Genomic DNA, 16,786 nt, shown 5'->3' on the forward strand with positions numbered 1-16,786 from the left:
AACCAGAAATGGGCATTCTTTTTGAAGATGTCGACAAAAATTGAAGTTTTTGTGTATTTTCGTCAATCCCGCCAAAAATTGACATTCGCTGATAAATTTTATAAACGGGGATTTTTTGACAAGCTTAACAAAACCAGAATTTTTTTTAGCAATTTTGGCAAGAACAGGCCTATTTAAAAATTTAACCAGAAATGGGCATTCTTTTTGAAGATGTCGACAAAAATTGAAGTTTTTGTGTATGCACAACATATATTTCATTCAACAGTTTTTAGATTGGTAGAAGAACTTCCAAAATGGAAAAAATCCTGCTCAGAACGGTCAATTTTTGTCAACAATTTTTTTCCTCGTAAGGCATCATAAAAAAGACACCGCCCAGCGATCTGAATTTGGATCAAGAATGCTGATACATATTTTCCACGTTTTATATGTAATTTTTATTTTTAAAAACATTGATTGCGTCATTTTGGAAACTCCTCCTCCTTCATCATCACACATAATTCGGTTCACAATAAAGTGTCCAAACAGAGAGACGAAATTTTGAAATCAATTAAATTTTCAATTTCGAAGGAAAAATAATCTTGTTTTAATATTCTTATTCAATTAATATTCACGTAACTATGAAGTTGGGAATCAACTTTCAGGCTCACTCAATCAACCACAACCACCAAATTCAAATAATTCAGCCAGATGAAGTGATGAATCGCCTTCATTTATCATAACACAATTTTGCATTCGAAGTAATAAATGTGTGAACAGCCATTATGATTTTCAAATTAAAGTTTCACTCTGAATAATATTTTTACTTTGATACACAAGACCATCAATACTCAGAGTCAGATATTACAGAATTGAAGCAAATTACAAATATTAAAAATTTATTCGAAAATAAGAGAAGATACAGTTCGATAATTCATCAAATTGCCACATTTACATAAAATTAGTATAAAGTAGGGTACTAAATTCAGTAAGTAGTTTGACATACATCGCCGAGTTCAGGGCCGGTTGGTACAAATAATTATACGTATCTACATACATATTTTTTTAAACAAAATAATATGGTACTACATAGCTTAAAAAATCAAAAAAAATAAAAAAAATAACAATATTGGCACCAACCGGGCCGAATTCGCCGCGGCCCACCAAGATTGCCTCCTTATTACCGAGGTGCTTGGGTCCGGCACTGGCAGGGCTGAAGCCGAACACAGTACTTCATCGACTAACTCGAAGTTCGATCGAATACTCTTCCAGCCTTCTGTAGCCAACACTTCGGTAGGTTTCGAAACGATAAATTTGATCACTTCGTTTTTGAGTTGTTTGACACTGTGCATATCTGCTATCGCCAATACACTCGCAGCATTTTCAACTGACAATCTTTCGAGCAGGATCTTGGCGCACGTCATTTTCAATTGGTACAAATCGTATTTATCGGCTGCTGCCAGTAATTCACCGGCGAACTTGTTTAAATTTTGGCATTTTCCAGTATAAATGTATTTCAACATTTCACCAACAACTACTTGGTTTATATCTTCAATATCTATACGATTTAGCTGGTTTTCTTTTGTATTGTGTTTGAACATGGCGTGGAAAACTGGACTGCAGGCAGCTAATACAACCTTATGGGCAGGAAAATCTTTGCCATTCACGGATAGGACGACGTCAGTGATCTCCTGATTTTCAAATAACGATGCCAAATTTTCGGGGAGGTTACATTCAGGCACTTCAATGTTACAGTCCCATTGATGATTATCTTCAGCTAGTATATCGTTCATATCAGAGAATTTCACTTCACAGCGAATTGCCATGGTATTGTTCCACAGCAACTGGTATATTGTATCTTTTTTCATGAATGCGAGGCCGCAATTATTCTTCTGAGGCTCAGCGAATTCCAAAATTCGCATAGGTTGATTGAATGTTTCTTTGCCTTCACTATTCAAAACATAAAAAGTGATTTTCGCGAATATTTTTTTGTTGCTTTCAATACTGCTTTGTTTACACAGGAAAACAGTCATAGAATCCTTTACTTCAATTTCCCCATTAGGTTTTAGTTTCAAGTACCATTTAACTTGATTATTCGTGACAGATGAAAACACAGGCGATACTAATGCTTCACCTTTAGCCTCGTGAAAATCGAAATCTTCAATAGTCCAAACGTAACTTGCTATATCATAATGGATTTTGGTTTTACATCCATTCGATTTGCAAAATGAACCGCAAAGACTTGACGACATATTGGAATAAACGGACCAATGCGACAAGAATCAATTAGAAATGTATAAAAAACTACCCGAGTGACAAAAACGTTCTACAAAGAGATATCGTTTTTCGTTCCAAAGCGATCTGCTCAGTGACTGTTTCTTTTCAAAGGTATATGTAGGTGAAAATTATGTGATAGGTAGGATAGTAAGTTATCACACGGGTTGAAAACACAATACCTATCAAAGTAATAATACGACGAAATCGCGAATTATTCGAATGAAACACATTAGTCGAATGAAAAACACTTTTAATCAGAAATTATAATCATATTAGCCGAAATTAACACATTTGCCGAATTTCACTACCTACGTTTTACTTAGCCATCTAGGCTACAGCACGGTGCTTGAAGGAATGACTAATGTTATGATGCATTATGCACCACGTGCATGATACATAGGCCGAGCGGAAAAGGGGAGTTACACCACCAGTGTGGCCATATCCCTGACCATTACAATTAGTAATCAATTTGTGAGGCTGGAGCGCATGCAGATCTACTGAATTGTAATATGTAATAAATTTTCAAACTTGTACCAAAAATTTTAATTTTTTTCTACAGTCCTTCCTCCCAAATTTTCAATTTTCAGAAAAGAAGATGAGTAACACATCGCACACAGGCGAATTACAGCTGAGAACAAAGTATATGACGAACATAAGTAACAGGAGACTAACAAACCAACTTACGTATGTTAAAGGAGAAAAATAATATTTTGGAAAGTCTTGATTCATGATTATTCTGAAAATATTCATTCGTGTTAATATTGGAAGTTGAAAACTTGAGACTGGAGTTTCAAACTAATCGAATCCAACCACCGAATTCAAATAGGTACATATGTACTTAAATCAGATGAATTACTTTTATTTTCGTATTCACCTACTTACATTAATAAATTTGTAAACGGTCATACTGATTACTGATCGATTCTCGGAACGATAATTCGTATAAAATTAAACCAGTATTTTCTCGTAAGTTTTCAGTTTCATCAATTTTCAGTCAGTTTAAAGAATTTTTGCGGTACTTCAACTCAAGCAATGTTCTCGAAATTTCGCTTAAAAATCATACTAACTATTCACTAATTTATGGTAAGATTTTCAGTAACTGGGAATTTAATTTAACGACAACTGTTACATGGTATCTAACGGATTTTTTGGTTGAAAAAATCACTACTTTTTCTCAACCAAATTTTCAGAATGCTATCCACTAGACCACCCCCCCCCCCCACCGACAAAAAAATTAACAAAGTCAACGTTTTTACAGGAAAATTTAAAAAAAAATTGAGATTGGAAGAAAATTTGTATAGTTACAAAGTATTTTTTGATTTCAATCAAAATTAGTTTAAAAAAAAAAAAAAAATACATAATTATGAGCTCATTACATACGTTATAAGACAAGGTGTCTAACAAAATTTCAGAATAAAAAAATCAGGACTTTGGCAGACCATTTTTTAAATACTATGTAGAGATTTTATAAAAAAAGGGCGTCGAGGGAGGCAAAATTTCACAATAAAATTTTCGCTTTTCCAATGTCTTCAAACACCCCAAATATCATTTCAATTTTTCATTTTATTTTCACCTCAAAGGTTCTTACTAATGTAATGAAATTGGTCAAATAAAAAACTATTTTTACATAAATTTTTTTTTTAAATGTGCAAAAATGTATACCAATTTTTTGAAGCCCCTTCATGTCTGGAATTTTTTAATTGTGGAACGGAGAAACAAACTGGCTCTTGAAAATTAGTAATTTGAGAAGTACAGATAAGTAAAAAACAATGATTTAGTTAACTATAGGAAGTTTATTACTTTGCTTCAAAATTTTGAAATTCAAAGGATTTTTAAAAAAAATTAAAAATATTAAAAAAAAGCAAACGAGCCTGATCGAAGCTGGAGCAAAAGCGTTCAAAAATTCATGTTTCGAGAAGTGAAAAAAAATCTTTATGCAGGGAGGAGTTCATTTTTTTGATTCAAACTTTGAACATTTCTTGAATTTGAACAATAAATTTTCCATGTGGCAAAAGTTCTCAAAAAATGTATAATTCAAGCTTTAAAGAAGTCGACAAATGAGCTCTTTTTTACAAAATAAAGATCAAGTAAAAGAAACGAATTTGAATTTTTCAGTTTTTCAATACCTTTTTAACAAAATTCACTACTTTTTCACTACTTTCATTACCCATTTTAAAAATCACTACTTTTTCACTACTTGCACTACCTGTTAGATACCCTGTTTTATACAGGGTGGGGCATAAGTAACGCAACCCTGTTACCAAAACTTCACCTTTATTCGACGTAAATGGCACAAATACAAAAGAAAATTAAAGGAAATATTGGAAATGACCTCTTTCAGCCATAAAACACGTGCACGAGCGCGAACAATCATGTTTCCGAAGACTTTTGTTGATTTTAGTGAAATTTTGATTTTTTACTCATTTTTGGCCCAAAGATTGAAAAAAATTAGTTATAGTCAATTTAATCAGCGCAGTAACATTCTTGAATCTCCTCTGAAATATTCCTACCCTGTTTTGAATGATTTTGTTCCAAAATAATCCTGAAAATTGAAAATATGCTGCATACGCAACGTTTATGTTCAAAAGTGAAATACGTACGCTCGGTAAACAAATCGACCCCGCTCAGCCAGAAATGCTTGGATTTCGAATCCAACTGTTTCAGGCACCTCTAAACATACCAGGGCTACTTCTTGTTCAAAAAAAAATTTTTGGAGTCAAATGAGTTGCCGTGGGAACGCCTCAAAGTTAGGGTTGCGTTACTTATGCCCCACCCTGTAATAGGCACACACTTTCTGCATTTTTCAAAACATTATCATTCAATTTTGAGAATACAGGATTAATTTTTGGACAAAAGGATGACGTTTTGATGACTTTGATGACCTCAAATAGACACTTGGATGATAACCGAGGAGAAAAACGGTAAGTAAACTAATGAAAAAAATCAAATTTTCAACTACCCATGGAGAAAACTCATGCAATTCACAATATTTGCAATTTGCGTTGTTCTGAAAAAATTTAAAGAAATAGGTGTGATTATTTTAAGGATTTAAACTCAACTTGCAGAAATGCAGACTCACTACATCCAACCTCCCAAAACAGAAGTACAACTAAGATACTGAAACTCCACAAATACGCTGAATTGAAAGTTGATACTTCTCTTCTTTGTAATACTTCGAATTAGTCATTTTCATAAATCAACAAATTGGTTTTCAGAAACGATTCCAATTGTTTGAGTTTTCGTAGGCTAGTTCTATTCATAACCGTACCGGCAAACTTTGAAAATTGAAAAATACACCTCACTCGGAACTACTTTTTAAGGACTTGACATTTTAACAAAATTGTCATTACTCATTACAGGTAATACTGTACAATCTCGCGAGAGTTTCCGATTTTGAACAAACAATTTAAGATCAATGATTCACCAAAAAAAACCTGAGAAATTGTGATTCTAAAAATCAACACGATATTTTAATATACGAGTACATAGTTGCAATTGCTTAACTTTTCAAACATACCTAATGGATGATTTAATGAGCAATTGCAAAAATGTAGACAAGAACTAAAGAAATTAAAAAATTAATAAATAAATCATCTAAAATTTAAAAAAAAAATGGGAAAACTTTGAGCTCGAACCGGTGGAAGGGGAGGGGGTGTCAAATGAGCTCAAACAAAAGAAGGTTAAGATATTGAAAAAATCAAGCTTCCAATCACCTATGAAAATTTTTTTTTTTTCAATTTTCGTAATTATTTTGAAATTAGCAAGTTGAGACTCGAGTTTCACACTCATCGAATAAAATCATCGTATTTTAAAATTTTAAACCAAACGAATTACAACTTCCACTATCGTATTTCTCTATACACCAATAAGGAGTTGTAAAAGGTCATACCTACTGATTTCTGATAAATTCTCGGAACGATTATTCGTATAAAATTATGTAATAGGATGAGTAATACTTGTATGTAGGTATTTAGAAACACAAAAAAAGACAATCAATACTAATTTATAATGTATTTTCTGAATTGAAGCAAACTAAAAACCACGAACAAAAATAGTAGCAAACATGAAAACAAGATATGTAGTTTGATAATATTTCACCATTCCTGAAATGTAATTACAATGAACTGAATGCGATCATTTCAAGCACACGATTCATTCAGTTATTTGCTTCAATTGGTTAGCCACACCTGTTTTCAACCGAATTTTTTAGAACTTGCACAGATACTTACTGCATTGTTAGTTTTTCGATGGAACTTGTGATTTTCATCAAAGGAGCAATCACAAAAAAATATATTTTGTGCATGCCCAACATATAAATTTTAATCAGCAGTTTTTAAATTGGTGAAAGAACTTCAAAAATGTAAAAATCCCACCAAAAAGGGTCAATTTTTGGTCAATAATTTTCTCCTCGAATGCATCATAAGAAAGACACCAAATTTGGATCAAAAATGTTGATACTTCCCACGTTTTATCATTTTCATTTAAAAACGTAGAATTGCGTTATTTTGGGAACCCCTCCGTCATCATCACACATACGCCCACCAAATTCAAATAATTCAGCCAGATGAATGGCTTTCGATTTTAATAACACAATTTTGCATTCGCAGTAATATATGTGTGAACAGCCATTATGATTTCCAATGGATTTTCGGATCTATTGGCGCACAGATTTCAAATAGGCAACCGTATCAATTCAAATTTTAAATAATTTTCAAATTAAAGTTTCACTCTGAATAATATTTTTACTTTGAAACACAAGATCATCAACACTCATCAAGAGTCAGATATTACAGAATTGAAGCAAATTACAAACACTGAAAATCTATTCGAAAATAAGAGAAGATACAGTTCGATAATTCGTGATTTTGCTACATTTACGAGTACATAATATGAGTATAAAGTAGGGTACTAAATTCAGTCAGTTGTTTGACATACATCGCCGAGCTCAGGACCGGTTGGTACAAATATATACGTACATATTTTATTAAACAAAATAATACTGTACTACTTGGCTTGAAAAATAAAAAAAAATGAAAAAAATAACAATATTGGTACCAACTGGCCCAAATTCGCCGCGGCCCACCAAGATTGACTCCTAACCAAGGTGCTTGGGCCCGGGACTGGCCGACCTGAAGCCAAACACAGTACTTCATCGACTAACTCGAAGTTCGATCGAATACTCTTCCAGCCTTCTGTACTCATCACTTCGGTAGGTTTCGAAACGATAAATTTGATCACTTTGTTTTTGAGTTCCTTGACAGCGTGCATATCTGCTAAGGCCAAAACACTCGCTGCATTTTCAACCGACAATCCTTCGAGTAGGGTCTTAGCGCACATCATTTTCAACTGATACAAATCGTATTTATCCGCCACCGCCAATAATTCTACTGCCAATAATTCTACTGCCAACGTTTCTAAATTAGCGCACTTTCCAGTATAAATGTATTTCAACATTTCACCAACAACTACTTCGTTTATATCTTCAATATCTATACGATTTAGCTGGTTTTCTTTTGTATTGTGTTTGAACATGGCGTGGAAAACTGGACTACAGGCAGCTAATACAACCTTATGGGCAGAGAAATCTTTGCCATTCACGGATAGGATAACGTCAGTGAACTCCTGATTTTCACATAACGATGCCAAGTTTTCGGGGAGGTTATATTCGGGCACTTGAATGTTATTGTCACATTGATGATAATCTTCAGCTATATCGTCCATATCAGAGAATTTCACTTCAATGCGAATTGATACCGCATTGTTCCACACCAACTGGAATCTTGTATCTTTTTTATTGATTCTCATGGGGAAGCGGTTGTGAGTTTCAGAATGTATGAATTTCTCAACAGATAGATTTTTATAAAATATTTCTGTACCTTCACTATTCAAAATACCAATAGCGATTTCCGCGAATATTTTTTTGTTCCTTTCGATACTGCTATGTTCATTCAAATATAGGATCAGACGAGTAAACTGATTTTCTTCGCGAGTTTCACCTGCATTAGGATCAAGTTTCAAACACCATTTAACTTGATCATTCGTTACAGATGAAAACACAGGCGACAATAATGGTTCTCCTTTGACCTCGTGAAAATGGAAATCTTCAATTGTCCAAACGTAACTCGCTTCATGATAATGGATTTTGGTTTTACACCCATTCGATTTGCAAAATGAACCGCAAAGACTAGACGACATGTCGGATTAAGCGGACCAATGCGACAAGAATCAATTAGAAATGTGTAAAAGACTGCTCGATTGACAAAAGCGTTCTACAAAGAGATATTGTTTTTCGTTCCAAAATGGTGATCTGCTCAGTGACCGTTTCCTTTCCGTTTCGTCAACTAGAATCACACAAATGTTTACACCAATGATTAACGATTTGTTGTCGTTTTTTCCCTAAAAATTTTACACAACAGTGTTAATAAAAATTAGACAAAAATCTACAAAATGACTTCTACTTTTTGCAAATCAATAGTCATGCAGAATTAATAATGTGAAGTAAGAAGCGATGACCCAGAAATTGTGGAGCCACCTTAAGAACACGAGTTCTTTGAAAGAGGTATAGGTGAGAATTAGTGATCAATTATGAGACTAGAGCGGATACAGATTCACTGAATTGTAATACCTAATAAATCTTTCAACTTGTACCAACGATTTTTTCATTTTTTTCCTACACTCATACCTCTCACATTTTTCAATTTTCAGAAAAGAAGATACAATTTAGGGTGGTCCTTATTTTTGAAGTTGGGATTTTTTCCGCTCCCACCCCCTAAAGTGGTGACCTCGGGTGAGAAAATAATTCCCTATTTTTTATTTTTTCCATTTTCAAAAAATTCGGGCTGCGGTGGGCCCCTCAATTTTCAAAAATTTAAAAAAAAACCTAATTCAAAGAAAAATTTTCGAAATTTCAAAATCTCGAGTTCCATCATCTCTAGAAGGTCCTTTTTGAGTAAAAAAGTCTCTCATGGCGATTTTAGCCCCCTCCCATGAAAACCAAGCTGACCCCACCAGAATAACTGAAATTTGTATTTTAGCTTTTCTGGTGGGGTCAGCTTGGTTTTCATGGGAGGGGGCTAAAATCGCCATGAGAGGCTTTTTTACTCAAAAAGGACCTTCTAGAGATGATGGAACTCGAAATTTTGAAATTTCGAAAATTTTTCTTTGAATTAGGTTTTTTTCAAATTTTTGAAAATTGAGGGGCCCACCGCAGCCCGAATTTTTCGAAAATGGAAAAAATAAAAAATAGGGAATTATTTTCTCACCCGAGGTCACCACTTTAGGGGGTGGGAGCGGAAAAAATCGCACATTTTTTTTTACCATGTAGTTAAGGACCACCCTAATACATAAGTATGTACTTTTAATATTTATTATTTAAACACATCGCACATAGCTAGGCGAATTACAGCTGAGAACAAACTATATGACGAACATACAATACGTTAGAAAGTCTTGAACCTGACAAAAATGAACGGGGAATTTTTCTAATGGCCTAAAAGCGATGTTATGTAAGTAGGTAGATACTCAAGACATTAAGAAAACATCTGAACTTGAGAAATTTTGTTTGAAAATAATATTTTTGTAGGTACATCTGAAAATTTGGAAAGAATTTGAAAACTTTGAGCTCGAAGTGGTGGAGTCAAACGTTGACCAAAAGATTTTAAATCTTATCCAAGTCCTTATTGAGGTTATTCGGTCACGATTTTGTGCTATGCTCCATCAAAATTCGAGAAAACGAACTACCTTCGTCCCTACTGGATTCAGTCAGAATACTTGAACATTCTTTTTTTTTGTTTCGTGAACTACCATAATGCACTCATTATACAAAAAATAAAAGGAAGTTTATGCAATGGTAGAATTTTGAACTGACGATCAGTCATAAAATACGATCTAACTATGCCTTTGTAAAATAATACTTCATAACTTTCCCGAGGAAGACCGGTCTGAACTCTGAACCGGGCACTTTTCTCTTGGTGAAATATTTACTTCTACGTTTAAAAATGCTCAAAAGAAATGCCCCCACTCGAAAATAATAATAAGTAATGAAAAAAAACTCCATAACTTAAAATACTGGAAACTTCTCAGTTCACATCAGAAAATTAAAGTCTACTGATCGTAATATTTATACTGTAATGACATTTCAACGATCGTTAAATTCATGGTTCCTTAAATCAGTATCCCCCCCCCACTCACGCCATGTTCTGATTACATTCATGAGATCAAACTATACCTACATCAATAAATTCGTAAAGACCACACTGATTGATTACTGATCGATTCTCGGAACGATTCAAGTAATCTTCTCGAAATTTCGCTTAAAAATTATACCAATTTTTCACTATTTTATGGTAATTTTCAATAACTGGGAATTTAATTTGACAATTTTTGTAATACGCACACACTGTCTGCATTTTTCAAAAAATTATCATTCAATTTTGAGAATATTAGATTAATTTTTGGACAAAAGGATGACTTTGATGATCTCAGATAGACACTTGGATAACCGAGGAGAAAAACGGTAAGTAAACTAGAATGAAAAAATCAAATTTTCAACTACCCATGGAGAAAACTCATGCAATTCACAATGTTTGCAATTTGCATTGTTCTGAAAAAATTTAAAGAAATCGGTATGACTATTTCAAGGATTTAAACTCAACTTCCAGAAATACAGGGTCACTACATCCAACCTCCCAAAACAGAAGTACAACTACGAGTAAGATACTGAAACTCCACAAATACGCTGAATTGAAAGTTGATAGGTACTTCTTCTTTGTGATACTTCGAATCAGACATTTTCATAACTCAACAAATTGGTTTTCAGAAACGATTCCAATTGTTTGAGTTTTCGTAGGCTAGTTCTATTCATAACCGTACTGACGAACTTCGAAAATTGAAAAATACACCTCACTCGGAACTACCTACCTACTTTTTAAGGACTAGACATTTTTAAAAAGTTGTCATTACAGGTAATATAATACAATCTCGTGAGGGTTTTCCGATTTTGAACAAATTTCAATTCAAGATCAATGATTCACAAAAAAAAAACTTGAGAAATTGGTATTTTCAAAATCAACGCGATATTTTAATATACGAGTAAGTAGTTTCAATTGCTAAAACATTTCAAACATAATGGAAGATTTAATGAGCAATTGCAAAAACATAGACAATTTGTAGAAATTTCATTTTGTTATTGAACTGCTCCAGAACGTTGAAAACATACACACAAAAAAATTTCAAACGAGAAACATACAGAAAGTCTTTATTTAGGAAGTTGCGAGTACATACATTGATTAGATGATGGTTCAGGTAAAATATAAAATGTACTGTATGAAATAAATATCTACATAATTATGTAATTAAGAAATCGTAAAACATTGAAAGCAATTTTCATTCAAATTAACTAATCGTTACAACGTAAAAACAATACACGAGATACACTACAGCATACTACAATGTATTAAAGGTTTATACGTCTTAGGTAATAATCATTTTACTAGAAAACATAATCGAAAGAAACAAAATATCAACCAGAAAAAAAGAAATACAAACATGGAAAAATTACATCATACAAAAAAGTGATAAGTAATACGGCGAAGAACGTGTATGAGTATTTCACCATTTGAGATTCATTTACGTGCAAAATGGATTTGCAAACTTCATTCGCCAATTTAGAATTCGATGAGAGCATTTTTAACCAAGCTTCAGTGTTCACAACTTCAGTACAGTTGGTAACAATAAACTTGATCACTTGTCGTTTTAGGTCTTCATAATGATGCATATCGGCCAATATAAGAACATTCGTTGCATTCTCAACTGACAATCCCCTGATTAGTTTCTTCGCACATATGACTTTCAATCCACACAAATCGTATTTATCGGCTGCTGTCAATAATCCTTCGGCCAATCCATCTAAATTCTCACATTTTCCGGTGTAAATGTATTTCAGCATTTCTTCCACAACAGCTTCTTCAATATCCTTAATATCAACTCGATTGAGCTCGCTTTCTTTTGTACTGTGGGTGAACATGGCGCAGAAAACTGGACTACGAGCAGCTAACACAGCCTTGTGGGCAGGATACTCTTTACCATTCACGGAAAGGACAACGTCCGTTAACGTTTGGTTTTTAATTAATGATGCAAAGTTATCAGAGAGGTTACATTCAGGCATTTTAATGCCACAGTCACATTGATGAGAACTTGTACTCGTAGTGATGCATTCCATGTCAGAGAACTTCACTTCACAGCGAATCGTCAATGTATTGTTCGACAGAATCTTGTTTCTAAATTCCCCATCTTTTTTAATGAATAAGCCCCAACCAGCTCTGTTGGTGAGGATAGAGAATTCTCTAATACTCAATGGACATTTGGATTCTTCTTTACCTTTACTATTCACAACATAAAATGTAGTTCCTGCGAATATTTTTTTGTTATTTTCAATACTGCTATGTATACTCAAATATATGAACAGACCAATAGAATCCTTTTCATCAGTATCGCCGTCAGGCCAAAGTACCAAGCGCCATTTAACTCGATTATTCGTGACAGATGAAAACGCAGATGATAATAATTGTTCTCCTTTGGCTTCGTGAAAATGGAAATCTTCAATTGTCCAAACGTAACTTGCTGTATCAGAACGGATTGTCGTTTTACATTTATTCGATTTGCAAACTGATTTACAAAAACTGGCCATGTTGCAATAAGTGGATCAGTACGATAAGAATCAAGTAAAGCCGAACAAAAATACCCGATGGTCGTGAAAGCTTTTTACAAACGGATATTGTATTTCGTTTTCAAAATACGATCTGCTCACAGGCTGTCTCCACTCAGCTCCGTTTCGTCACCCGGAATCACACAATAATTTTACACTATAGACACTGGAACTACAAGATGAACAACTGGTGGGCACTGACGTTAGGGGATCCTGCAAAAAGTTCTCCCATTCCCCTTACCGCGCCAACATCCGCGTCGTCCAGTAGGGAAACGACGAGCAGCGCCTCTACAGGGACCTTTTGGAAAAACTTTTCATGGAATTTTACATGATTCCCCTACCGCTGTGACCAGCAGTTGTGCATTTTTTAGTTCCAGTGTCTATACTTTGCACCCATTATTAACGATTTGTTGTAGTTTTTTTTCTCACAATTTTACACAATACTTATAAAAAGTGGATTAGAATTTGAAGGGCTTCATTCCAAACTGACCCAAGTTCATTTTTTTAATTTTTGATTTAGCAGCGCCATCTGGTGCTACAGGTGGGTTACCATGTATAGAAGTAATTTTTTCGCTCAGGAGCGCCTCAATGATTTTTGTAATCGCATATTCGATTAAATTTCACTTCTTTTTTTACATTTTGTAATCATTATTCAAAACGAGATTAAAATTAAAATTTCAAGATTTTTGAGATGTTTTTTTTTTCTTCAAATTTACTCATTTCATAAGCTACGTTTTTTTCCATAATAAATGAAATTCGAAGGTGCTTTGTATTGTATAAAATTTTTTCAGAAATGCATCAAGTTGGTGATTCATATATTTTTTCCAAAAAAAACCGGATTTTTCCAGCATTTTTCCAAAATTTTCAACGCCATACATACATATGTAATTCGAAAGTGACCTAAGTCTACCGTTTCTCACTCTTTGGCGCGCTCTGGAGCTGAAAATACGCAAATATATATTTAAAAAAACAAGTACGGGACTTCACAGCAGAACGATCAAGCTTCACAACCATAGGTACCTACTATATACGTATAATCACATCACCTATTACTGAAGAGGAAGGACGACGAAACCAGTTATTTACGTTTTTCTCGAAATCATAAAAATGGACTTGGACCAGTTTGGAATGAACTACTGAAGCCCTTCATTTAGAAATTAGCACTACTTTTTGCGAATGCTAAATAATAACGCATAATTTATAGAATGCGAATTCGTGAAGAAATATTCGGCCACGCAGTTTCCAACGTTGATTTTCAACTAAAAATGAAGGTTTCCACTAGGGTGGGTTGTTTTCCAACTAATTTTGATGCATCCCAGCAAAGAATCATGTAGACAGAATTTTAAATTTTGAATTACCCTCGAGTGGACTCTGCACTGATAGAAATTTTTCGTAAAAGTTACTGTAAATTTGGCAGCTTTCACAATATTTTTGGTAAGATTTACCAATTTACAGTAAATATTACGAAAAATCACGGAAAAAATGGTAAAACACCTTTTGTTAGGTATTTATTTCATAATTTTCCGTATTCAAGAAAAAGTTTTCTGTAACTATTGAGATAAATTGAGGAATGATTACTTGACGGAATGATTACGTAAAATTTCAAGTAATTTATACTGAATTTCGGAGCAAGTAGAACTGAATTCTAAAGTAACAGTTATAAGATAGGAAAAAACAACTGTTGCAGCATAAGTTAAAGAAACAGTAACTGGGTATTTTAGGTATAGTTACTGTAAAAATTGTCCAGCATCACCTTATCAACGACAGTAACAATTACAGAAACGAGAATTGTAACTTTTATTGTTGCAAATAAGGAACACTTATGCTACAAAAAGTATAAAAGCCGCTTAAGTACTGTAAGAATTACGTAAAACATCCTGTAACTGTTTCAGTGTTCACACGGCAATCAATTCAGTATACTTTTACTGAAACGTTGCGTTATTCCCAAGTTTTCCTTACTTCAATCAAGGTATTAAATCCTCTCTCTGAAATTATGATCACTTGGAAAATGATTATCTGTTCAATTTCAACACAAGTAATAATTTATGCAACATTTTTTCTAAATTTAGGGCTACTTGTTTTTCAGTTTTTTTTTTTTTTTACATCTTACAGTAGAGCTATGTACCAAATTCCCATTTTTTAGCAGTTGATATGTACATTAATCTGTGATTTATTTTATGTTGTAGAGAAAAAATTCTGAACATTTTGGTTTTTTGAAATACCTATGTGCTCACTTAAAAATCTGGAGGAATTTCAATCTAAATTAAGCTCTTGGTAAAAATTTTCAAATAAAAACGCTCGTAAAATCGGTATTATTCCTAGAAATTAAAAAAAATTATACTAATCAATAGCAAATTATGATATCTTCAAATTCTGTTTTATTAAAATTTCACTCAAACCCCTTATTTTGCCCAAAAAATCAATAAATTATATTTTTTATCAATCAGAAAAGCCTTATTTTCAAATTTTTTTTGGTTAGGTAAGTACCTACTTTGAAAATTACCCATTCAAACTTTTTGCATCAATTTTTTTTACAGTTTGATTTAAAATTTATTGATCATGAGAATTTGAAAAAATCAATAGGTATAAAATGATTTTAAAAATTCTGAATGGGCAATAGTAAATTTTGAAAATGAAATTGGAATTTTGACGGATCAAAATTATTAACAAAAACATAAACAGTGAGTAAATAAAATGTTGGATACATTTTTTAATACCAGTAAAACCAAAAATTGTAAGGCTAAATTCAGAAATTTTTGAAATTACATTTTACAAAATAAATTCATTTCCAAATTATGTAAGTAATAAGAATACAAAAATCAATTTGCAAATTGATTTAATAAATCAAAAAAAATAATTTCAATTCATACCTACAAAATAATTTTTTTCAATAGATTTTTAAAATTAAATTAAAAAATTTCCGAATTTAGCTTTAAAAATTTTTGGTTTTACTCAAATAAAAAAAATCATTTGAATAAATTTCCTACAACAAAAAACATTTTGGTATGTGTGAATTTTTTTGACTCAAGTGGGTGTAATATACTATGAGAAGGATTTTGCATAAATCAAATACCTATATGTCATAGCCTAAATCAGAGCATTCAGCAATGTGCGCTTCACAGTAAATCAAAAGTATTTATTTTATGCCCTAAACTCTATGAAGTACTCGTAGTCGTAGGGTTAGGTGTAGGATGTTAGGAACAAGAGGTCCCAGGTTCAAACCCCATATAGGTGTAGGAATTTTAGTTACATATTATAGGTAGGAAAAATTCATAACAATTAGGGAACACCATATCTGCAGAAATAAATTGAAAATGTGCATATCTTCCCTTCATTTTTAATTTTTGAAATTCAAATTATTACATATTGCAAAGGTTATTTCCTTCGCGATTGCTAATGTAAGATGTAAAATAAAAGTGCTGGCTCCTAGAAGTGTCCTGTAACAAACGTCCTAAAAACCGGTTTGTTCTCTAAAAGGTTGCGCGTATTCATGTTTGTAACATTGGGTAAAGATTACAGAAAAATAAAGTGACTGTTACTATACAAATGGCGAATTGTATTGTTATTTTTAGTAATGCATACCTGTCATTTAAAGGAATCATTTCCGAACAAAACTATAATAGGTACGAAATCTTACCCTTGTCCAACTTTTATGTAAAAATAGAGTAATCGTTACGAATTTTTTCTATCAGTGTGAACTCTTATGTAAAATAACAAGACGTACAGCATCGCAATGATTGGATAAAAATGACTAATGAACTCTGAACTTTACGTGTTAATAACAATCAGCTTTGCTCTGAATGGTTAAAATTGACTAGTAAACTTCGG

At 32.9% G+C, this 16,786-nt stretch overlaps 3 protein-coding genes across 13 annotated transcripts in view; all 3 read right to left on the reverse strand.

Annotated features, from left to right (window-relative positions):
- Window positions 1-16,786, reverse strand: part of LOC135835117 (speckle-type POZ protein B-like) — a 203,234-nt gene that overhangs the window by 107,153 nt on the left and 79,295 nt on the right. The window contains exon 2 of one of the 11 annotated variants that reach the window (XM_065349217.1): window positions 6,215-8,594. The exons of the other annotated variants lie outside the window; for them this stretch is intronic. Coding sequence (XP_065205289.1) covers window positions 7,258-8,448 — 1,191 coding nt within the window. The 5' untranslated portion in view covers window positions 8,449-8,594 and the 3' untranslated portion in view covers window positions 6,215-7,257. Of the gene's footprint in view, window positions 1-6,214; window positions 8,595-16,786 lie in introns of those variants that run through there. 11 annotated transcript variants of the gene reach the window in all.
- Window positions 908-2,800, reverse strand: LOC135833674 (speckle-type POZ protein B-like). Its single transcript, XM_065347438.1, has one exon. It carries the CDS (start codon window positions 2,226-2,228, stop codon window positions 1,071-1,073), a length of 1,158 nt encoding a protein of 385 aa, XP_065203510.1. The 5' UTR covers window positions 2,229-2,800; the 3' UTR covers window positions 908-1,070.
- Window positions 11,684-13,249, reverse strand: LOC135833675 (speckle-type POZ protein B-like). Its single transcript, XM_065347440.1, has one exon. It carries the CDS (start codon window positions 12,938-12,940, stop codon window positions 11,774-11,776), a length of 1,167 nt encoding a protein of 388 aa, XP_065203512.1. The 5' UTR covers window positions 12,941-13,249; the 3' UTR covers window positions 11,684-11,773.

This window comes from Planococcus citri, chromosome 2 (assembly GCF_950023065.1).
Source record: "Planococcus citri chromosome 2, ihPlaCitr1.1, whole genome shotgun sequence".
Classification (NCBI taxonomy): Eukaryota; Metazoa; Arthropoda; class Insecta; order Hemiptera; family Pseudococcidae; genus Planococcus; species Planococcus citri.